General features: G+C 50.5%; 1 protein-coding gene across 2 annotated transcripts in view; it reads left to right on the plus strand.

Moving 5' to 3' along the window:
* NOS1 (nitric oxide synthase 1 (neuronal)) overlaps positions 1 to 9439 on the plus strand; it is an 89797-nt gene that overhangs the window by 27028 nt on the left and 53330 nt on the right. For both annotated transcript variants that reach the window (XM_005863789.2, XM_014537697.1), the window contains exons 4-7: positions 3489 to 3617; positions 4216 to 4361; positions 5443 to 5605; positions 6295 to 6386. In XM_005863789.2, coding sequence (XP_005863851.1) covers positions 3489 to 3617; positions 4216 to 4361; positions 5443 to 5605; positions 6295 to 6386 — 530 coding nt within the window. The remainder of the gene's footprint in view (positions 1 to 3488; positions 3618 to 4215; positions 4362 to 5442; positions 5606 to 6294; positions 6387 to 9439) is intronic.

Here is a 9439-nt window from a genome sequence, read left to right on the forward strand (position 1 = left end):
GGGAAACCTCTGTGATAGGATAAAAAGTAAAATGATGGACACATACTTAGGTGGGTGCAGGATCAATTAACATGATAATGAAGGAATTTGTAGTATCTGTCCTGGCGCCCAGAACATTTGGTTGTGCCCCAGGGGCTCCAGAAAAAGGGAAGTTACAAGTTACCCAGACATTTCAAGGGTATGTTATCTTAGAGGCAAAAAGGCAAATGGGCTCAGTAAGGATCAAAGTTGATCTTGTCAGTGAAGATACTGGCCTAGGACATAACTGCCCACCATAACTGCTTTTAGTTAAAGTTTAATTTCAGACCATCCTTTGTGGTTACTTTAGGTCTCTGAGTCTGCTAGGCTGCCAGTTTCAAGTGTGCACTCGGCACAGCCCGGGGTGGTGGCCCCTTTCGTCCACACTCGGGCCCCAATGACTCGGCTCCTGATGACCACCCCTCACACATCTGGCACCTCCACAGATGGCCTCTTCTATTCGTCCCGTTAGCTGTGCTCCTGCCACATCTCTTCCTCCTGCCTTACTGGGCTCCCACCCATCTGCCCTCCCACCCTCTCCCTGGGTCCTGGGTCCCACCCCCACACCAGCACCACCTCTGTTTTCCCTCCTCCCCCCGGATTCCAGCTGCTCCTCAGCCTCCGGGGCGTTAATGTGATGGTTCAGAGAGTTTCTAAACTGGCCTAGTGACGCCTGACGTTTAGGGAGAATGTCCAGGTGCCTCCCACACGGGCAAGGGAGGACCGCTTCTTCTCATGGGCGCCGGTTGTCGGCACCATCAGAGGATTTTGTCACGACAAAGGCTTGTCCAGGTGTGACTTCCACCACCTGTTGATCTGCTGGAAGAGACAGCAGTGGAGACAGTCCTAGAGGAGTATTAGCAAGTCTTTCCAGGCCTTCAGAGGAAGTGCGGTTGTTTGTATGTAGCTTCACACGGGGATGCAGGTAAAAAAATTTAAAGTTTGGCAGAATGGAAAGTGCCAAAGGGGAACAAGGGAAGAACTCATCCAGATCCCTCTCCTGCTCCCAGCCGGGCAGTAGTGTAGTTACAGTCGTAATGCCAGATGTTGCATTGTGTTAGCAGAATAACAACGCCGATTGTAGTAAGTAATGGCCAACACTTAGGAGGTGAGCGCCGTCATGCAAGTGAGAGATGATGGTGGTTGGACAGAGGAGTGGATAGACTCTAGAGCTACTTAGAAAACGACAGTGGGTGGGAGTGGGGGTGGGGTAAGTATGGGAGATAAAGAGGATGATGCCCAGGACAGCTCCCCCCTGTGCTGGCGCAGATGGATGGATGGATGGATGGTGGTGTCCGGCGCTGAGATGGGAACCACTGGGGATGACCAGATCTGGCCAGGGCAGGGAGGAGTGGGAGCTCATGAGTCACGGCAGTTTCCATTGGTTCTCTGCTACCGTTCCCTGCTCTGTTCTGGAGCTATCGGTTCACCTGCCTCCTGTTTCCCACTCTAATGTGACGGCATGGATGCTTTAGCACAGAGGTGGCCAGTGGCCAGTGGCCAGAAAGGTGGCTATGATAGGCCACTCGCCTCACGACCTTTGCACAGCTGTTCTCTCTGCCTGCAGGCCCTGCTGCTCCCCCTTCTTTGTCTGGTTAACACCTACTTGTCCGTCAGGTCTTACTTAGAAGCCAAATGCTCTGGGTCAGATGCCTCTTCTATGTGCTTGCACAGGCCCCTGTATACTCTCACTGCCCCATGTTACTGCACCCATTGCTCTCAATTATAGTGGCCCATTCAGTAGTGATGCCCCTCCCACTGGCTGTGAACTCCATGGGGGCAGAGGTCACATCTGTCTAGTTTGTCACAGTGGCCCTGGCCCTTGCTGCCTTGCCCGGCACATAGGTGATACTCACTCAATAACTGTGTGTTGAATGAATGAATGATGAATGAATTCATGAATGAATTATGCATAATGGCCAAGAAGCAGGATTGTCAAACAGGAGCAAGGTTTGAGAGTCATACTGCCTGGATTTGACTCCTGGCCCCGGCTTACTAGCTCTGTGATCTTGGACAACTTGGTTAACCACTCTTTGCCTCACTTTTCTCATCTGTGAAATGGGGATGATAAGGTTATTGCTTGGCGCATATTAAGTGCTCATTGAATGGTAGTTTCCAGTAGTAGTCTTTCAGAGTTCTCTGTGATCTCTGTCCTGGACCTAGCCCGTCTAGTGGTAATTCACAGCTCCTTCACCCAACTCAGGTCCTCCAAGCTGATGTAACGTGCACCCTGCCTTCTTTCTGACTTCATATCCTTGTCCTCGCCATGACGCACATACTCCAGGCACACTGGCCTCTTTGCTGGTCCTTGGAATTTAGCGTACTCATCCCTACCTCAGGACCTTTGCACTTACTTGCCTTTCTCCCCTCCACTTAGTCGTCATCACCTCCTTCTATTTCATACTCTTAACACCACCTGAAATTATACTGTGTGTGTACTCACTTACTATCTCCATTCTCCCACTACAGTGCTCCAGGTCGAGGAGCCTGTCTGACTCTTTGGTGTCCCAGTGCCTAGCAGCACCTAGCACATTGAAGGGGCCCTACCTCAAGGTCACGGCCCATTGCTCTACTCTTTGGCATAAACGTCACTGAACATCGCCTCTTCTCCTCCCCTCCCCTGTTCAGTTGCCGCATCAGGGCGTGCCTGTTGCCTCTCCCTTACACTTGCTAGTGGCCGATGCTTGTCAATGCACGGGCACACCTCTCCCAGGCAGGTAGACAACTGCTCAGAAACGCCCAAGACAGAATGTGATCCTTTTACGTGTCTGAAATGGAGGGGCCAACATTGGCCGGCCCAGGACTTACCCTTCCTCACCTACTGGGCAGTTTTATTGCAGAGGTGAAGACAAATGGAGAACTGAAGGTGTTCAAGACGGGGAACAGGAAGTGCAAAGGCCCCGGGACAGGGACATGCTGGGCATCTATCTTCGAGAGGCAGGAACCTGAAATTTGGGGGACACGTCCTATGCTGCAAACCTTTCTAATTTAAACCTTCTGTTTCCCCAGCACCTGCTGGAAATGGTGAATTCGGGCTGTAGCAGGAAGGCCCGGAAAAGTAACTTGACCCAGCCTCCAGTTTGACTCCTCAGCCCGGAGGGCTTTATCCTTCAGAGAAACTGATGGTGTCCTTTCAGTCGTGTATTCATTCAGCAAACTTTCATCGAGGCCCAGCTCAATGCCAAACCCTGCGCTAGGCACCAGGGGGCTCCTGACCACCTTTGGGTTCCTGACTCTCCTCCCAGAACAGAACCCCGAAAGGCTCTTCTGAGGCACCTCCTTCTGCAAAGGTGGAGGCACCAGGCTCCCAGCCACCTCTCACATGTCAGCCAGGGAGAGTCCAACCCCTTCTCTGTGCAGACAGCTGGTAACTTGGAGCAGATTCCGGGAGGAGCGGTGCCGCTCCGTCCCAGCAGAGACCATTTTCCAGGGCCCTCCTGCCTGACGTCCCATCTTCATTCTCTCCTCAGGCCCCTGCCTCGGGAAGACAGTCCCCCCCAAAGAACGGCAGCCCCTCCAAGTGCCCCCGCTTCCTCAAGGTCAAGAACTGGGAGACTGACGTGGTTCTCACGGACACCCTCCACCTTAAGAGCACGTTGGTGAGTAGCTCAGGAGGGTGTAGCCGGGATCTATCCACCTCAGCACTGGCCACATCTGGGACCGGATACTTCTCTGTGGTGGGGACTGCCCTGTGTACCTGGCAATATCGGAAGACACTTTTGGTTGTCACAGCCTCAGAGGCTGCTGGCATCTAGTGTATTGCAGGCCGCTCACGAGGTGATGGAAGAGGCTCCCCCTTCTCATGGGGCTTGGCCATAAAGTCCTATTGCAAGGGGTGTGACTAGAGGGAGGGGAACAGTCCGGGCTATTTCCTGCAATCAACGCACCATAGACGTGTTCAGATAAGCCACGGTGGCTCCTTGGGAGTTAGTACCGAGGGAAGGCCAGTCACACAGCCGCTCTTTCCCTTGTTGAGTTGAACAAACATTTTCAGAACCTTAAAATGCTGCTTATCATCCCTTGCCTTGGCTGATGACCACATCCAACAGTGATTTGAAGCTGGTGCTCGAGACACCCCCCTGGGGAATTAAAGGCCAGGTCAGCACCACCATGGATATCCCATGCGGGTCTGCAGCCCAGTACCTGCCACCCCTGGGCAGAACCGAGTGATAGCCCAAATCTCTCTTTTCCATCCAGGAAACGGGATGCAGCGAGCGCATCTGTATGGGCTCCGTCATGCAGCCTTCTCAGCAGATACGGAGGCCTGAAGACGTCCGCACTAAAGAGCAGCTCTTCCCTCTCGCCAAAGAGTTCATTGATCAGTACTACTCGTCCATTAAAAGGCAAGTTCACAGACACAGAGGTCGGAATTTGGTGGCCCAAGAGCCAAATCTAGCCCCCAGAAATGTTTCTGTTTGGCCTGCAAAGTGCTGCTTACATTTGAAACATTTCAAGCAATTCCATGGCTGGATATGTAGCCTAAAGAAACTCTCACACTTTTGCACAGAAGGCATCCATAAAAATGTTCACCGAAACACTGTTCGAATAGAGAAAAAATTAAAATTAAAGAGCCAACTGGAAACCACCTCAACAGCATCGACAGGAGAATCTATAAATAAAATGCGCTATTTTCCGTAATGAAATACTATACAGCTGGAAAAAATGAATGGGTTAGCACTCCGTTTGCTCATGGGAATGAAGCTCACAAATAACTTGGAGTGAAAGAAGGAAAGGACAGGTGTAAAAGGGTACATTCGGGTCATCACCATTTATATAAACATTTTAAACTTGCAGAACAATACTGCACATGATTCAGGGGCTCTCTGTATACGTAGACAGAAGTGTAAGCAAAAGCATGAGAATGTAGACGCCACATGCAAAATAGCAGTCACTTCTGGGAAGAAGGTGGGCCATTATGGGGAAGTAGTCCCCAAGGATTGATATTAGTCCTTATTTATTTATTAATTCTTAGGCTTTGGGCGTGGGTGTTCATTGTATTATTCTCTATACCTTTTCATAAGTCTGACATTTTTCATAATAATTTTTTTGTACTTTCTAAAATTTAATTCACTGCCATCATTTAAAATGAGAAGAGTTTTCTTTAAAACTCAGATTTCCAGTTTCTTTGAAAGATCTGCAGCCGTGGGCCGCCCCCCCCCTTGCTCTCAGGATGACAGCTGGCTGGAGCAGAGCGGTGGCTGTCCCCTTCGGGCCAGGCATGGACCCCACCCAGCCAGTTCAGTCACTGCTGGACCTTTGTGGGCACTTTAGTTTGCAGTCTCTACTTTATGCTTGAACTATTGTGTCCAGAAATCAACTCTGACTTTCTGTGGCTTCTGGCCTCCTGTCATAGCTCCCTCCTTTCACCAACCTCTAACGTTGGAGAGACGGTGACGCTCCTCCCTCCCTCCCCTCCTTACTCAGATTTGGCTCCAAAGCCCACATGGAGAGGCTGGAAGAGGTGAACAAGGAGATTGAAACCACCAGCACCTACCAGCTCAAAGACACAGAGCTCATCTATGGGGCCAAGCACGCCTGGAGGAATGCCTCCCGCTGTGTCGGCCGGATCCAGTGGTCCAAGCTGCAGGTAGGTGGTGAGGCTTAGCTGCCTTGAGGAGCCCTTTAGTGGAGAGGGTGGTAGGTGCAGGGGTGAGCTTTAAAAGGGCTCAGCTGGAGGCCAAGGTGAAGTACCACCAGATGGTCGTCATGGGGTCCCAGATTCTCAGATCATGGCCAAATCTATCATGTCTCATGACGATAGCCAACACAGTGTTTAAAATGAATTTGCGTATCTCTTGTTAAGGCTTATGCACTCCAGTTGACCACAGACCCCACTGCTCCCTTTTGTCTTGCACCTACTCTCTTTGCTTATTGATGTTATCTGCCTGCTCACCAAAAACATCAGATTCTGTGTCCCTTGGTATGACTTTTCTCTGGGGAATAGTTTCAAGTTGGCAGTAGATTAGTTTTCGAGCTCAGGCGTTTCTTCTTTGTTTTGTTTGTTTGTTTGTTTTGTTTTTGATCCCTAATAACCTAACAGGAAATATAACCAGCCGACTAAAAGTCTCTCCTCTCCTCACCATCCCTTTCCCAAATCACTTACACTCCATGCCTCCTTTTAGGGGATTTTTCTGGTTTGATGGGTGGTGAGGTGCTCACTACTCCAATGGGGTAGCAGCTGGAGTGGGCTCTGGGCCCTCCTCCAATGGGAAGGCTGCCTGGGGGAGCTGAGGAGGGAAGGAGGAGGCTATCCATCCCACAATGCACCTCTTCCAGGTGTTTGATGCCCGCGACTGCACCACCGCTCATGGGATGTTCAACTACATTTGCAACCACATCAAGTATGCCACCAACAAAGGGAACCTCAGGTGAGCTGACAGCCTGGGGAAGGGGAGTCCCACCCAGTGCTGACCCTTGGGTCTGGAGTTGGCTCAAACGCCAGGGAAATCCTCCCCGCCACCTCTCGGGGAGATGCACCAGGCTGGGAGCGGTGGCCTGGCATCCTTGTTCCACCGCCATATCCCTTCTCTTCTGGGAAAAATAGAATTCCAAGTGGTTTCCAAAGCTACAGCAGCCAAAATCACTTTTAACCCACCATTCCGTGTCACCATGGAGCGGGCAGGAAGGGATGTTTCTCATTCCCAGGAGTAGGAAAATCCCATTGTTTGTGGTGACCTGCTTCTACCGGCTCCTGCTCTTGTCTGGGGCACCCTGAGAATCCCCCTTTGGTTGGAAAGGCAATTCATGTGTCTTCCCACTGCTGTGGGGACGACTCTGTCAGGTTCCACCAAGCTAGCTCCTCTTGCCCCGTATGAAGAACAAAGCCACCAGGAGCAGGCCAAGGCGGAAGGCACCTGTGTGGGCTGGTGGCTTTCACCTGGCAGGTTGCAGCTGGGAAGGAGCAGCTGGAAGGGAGCAGCTGGGGCCCCGCAGATGGGCGGTTATACTTGTTCGTCCTGCCCACTCAGTCCTTCCCTGGCATCTGTTCCCAGCTCCTGGGGACCAGCCCATCTCAAAGCTGCTGCAGGGATATTCCCTTAAGCATCTGGGCTGCACTGAGCTCATCCCCAAAGTGGCCTGTTGGCATGAAGCACGGGTTTCCTTGCATGTGTCCCTTCCTTGAGAAGGAAAGTGCTTGCCAGCTGAGCCTACCGTCGGGGAAGGCCTGTAAGCTGCGCCCCGGGCCTGCATGAGGAGGGTAGTACAGTTGACCGTTGAACCAGTACGGGTTTCACTGCACAGGCCCACTTAGATGCAGATTTTTTTCAAGAAATGCAGTAAATGTATTTTCTCTTTTAATTTTCATAATCACATTTGCTCTTCTCTAGCTAACTGTATTTGTAAGAATACAGTATGTAGCCCAGCCAGTGTGGCTCAGGGGTTGAGTGCTCATCTATGAACCAGGAGGTCATGGTTCGATTCCCACTCAGGACACATGCCTGGGTGGTTGGCTCCATCCCCAGTAGGGAGCGTGCAGGAGGCAGCCGATCAATGATTCTCTCTCATCATTGATGTTTCTATCTCTCTCTCCCTCTCCCTTCCTCTCTGAAATGAATAAAAATATTTTTTTAAAAGAATACAGTATATCATACATGTAACCTACAAAAATGTGTTAACTGGCTATTTATGTTATCGGTAAGGCTTCCAGTAACGGTAGGCTAAGTTTGGGGGGAAGTCAAAAGTTAACTGTGGATTTTCAGCTGCATTGGAGGGGGTCACTGTCCCTGAACCCTGCATTGTTCAAGGCTCAACTGTATATCTTTTGACTAAAAGACCTCCCCCTTCAGAGAAAATCCGGCACATCCTGAGCGTTAAAGGAGGGCTTGGTTGAGATCTCAGCCTCACGGAGCTTGTGGGCTGTTCTGGTAGTTTTCAAATGATGCCGTGACTATGGGGCCGGGGCGGGGGGTGTCACAGACCAGGCAGTGCACCTGCACTTTGGGGAGTCTTCATGACATCTTCTATTAAAGAAAATATTCAGCTGACTCTTTTTTTTAATACGTTTTAAAACCACACATCTGAACACATACATAAGAGCATGTATGCTTATGTATAGAAATCATCTAAAGGTAGGAAAGAAAGGCAAGCAAGGTAACAGGAGGGAGGAGAGAGGGTAACTTAAACAGCGCGGGGTTTTCAACCTGCCACTGATTACGATTAGGCTTAGGAGAGGTGGGGTCTGAGAGAGAGATAAATGTGTTCTATTTCCGCTGTTGGTCTCGGTGCCTGCACACTGTGTCTCATCCCACTGTTTGTGACTCTGCTGTTTCTAAACACACTGTTTAAATATATATATTACACAAACACCCTGTAACTGGTGCTCAACCAAAGGAACGGCTATGTGTTCTACTGCTGGAGGGAAAACGGATGGATTGACTTACCCTGTGTTGATTCCCCAGTATGGCGCCTTTGCTAAGAGATTTTTAAGAATGCCTGTGGTTCTTTGTGACTTTCACTTTCAGCCGCCCCCAACCTGGACTCACCGCCAGGTGCATTGCACCATCGCTGCAGGGTTAAAGGCAGTGTTGTCCTGTGCGGACAGTCAGACCTCAATTGGCTCAGGTAGAGGCCTTGGGAGCCAGATGGGTCAGGGGATGTTATGTGGAGAAAGCGGATTTGAGTCAGGGCTTGAATTTGGAAGCATGACAGCAGAGAGGGGTTCCAGCCGAGGGGGCGGAGTTCCAGGAGCAGGATGTGGACCGGAGAAGGGCTATGAGCAATGGGTTGGACCCACAGTGCGACTCCCATGCCAGCACAAGCCATCGCTTGGGATTCGGTCCAGTGATGGGACCAATGAATCCGGGTGGCTGGAACTGGTGTGAGACAACATTGAACCACATCGTGAAAAGTTATTCTCCTTTTAATGTTTATGAATCCCTCTGCTGCTGCTAAGGAGAAAGTCTCAGTTTTGTGCTAACCCATCGTTAACGCCCCTCTAACACCACTTTTAACAGACAAAGAGTGGGGCTCCAGCTAGGTACTTCAGCTGGCAACAGCTACAACTCAATAACAGTACAGTCTCATCGTTGCCTAGCTATCGTTTCGGAGTGAATACGTGGGACACAAATGAAAGTTGGTATTTTTTTTAGTCATAAGTCTGCAGACTTTGGCCTGGAATGGGTTGGACGAGAATTAACAACAGTGGTAATTACAGTAGGAGAAAGACTAGAAGTAGACATTGATAGTGCATTCTTTTTTTTTTTAAGATTGTGTTCTTTTTTAAAAATATATATATATACTAGAGGCTCGGTGCACAAAAATTTGTGCACTCGTGGGGGGAGGGGAATCCCTCAGCCCAGCCTGTGCCCTCTCGCAGTCTGGGACCCCTCGGGGGATGACCACCTGCTGGCTTAGGCCCGCTCCCTGGGGGATCAGGCCTAAGCTGGCAGTCAGACATCCCTCTGGCAGCCTGGGAGCCCTC

This window comes from Myotis brandtii, unplaced genomic scaffold (assembly GCF_000412655.1).
Source record: "Myotis brandtii unplaced genomic scaffold, ASM41265v1 scaffold181, whole genome shotgun sequence".
NCBI lineage: Eukaryota > Metazoa > Chordata > Mammalia > Chiroptera > Vespertilionidae > Myotis > Myotis brandtii.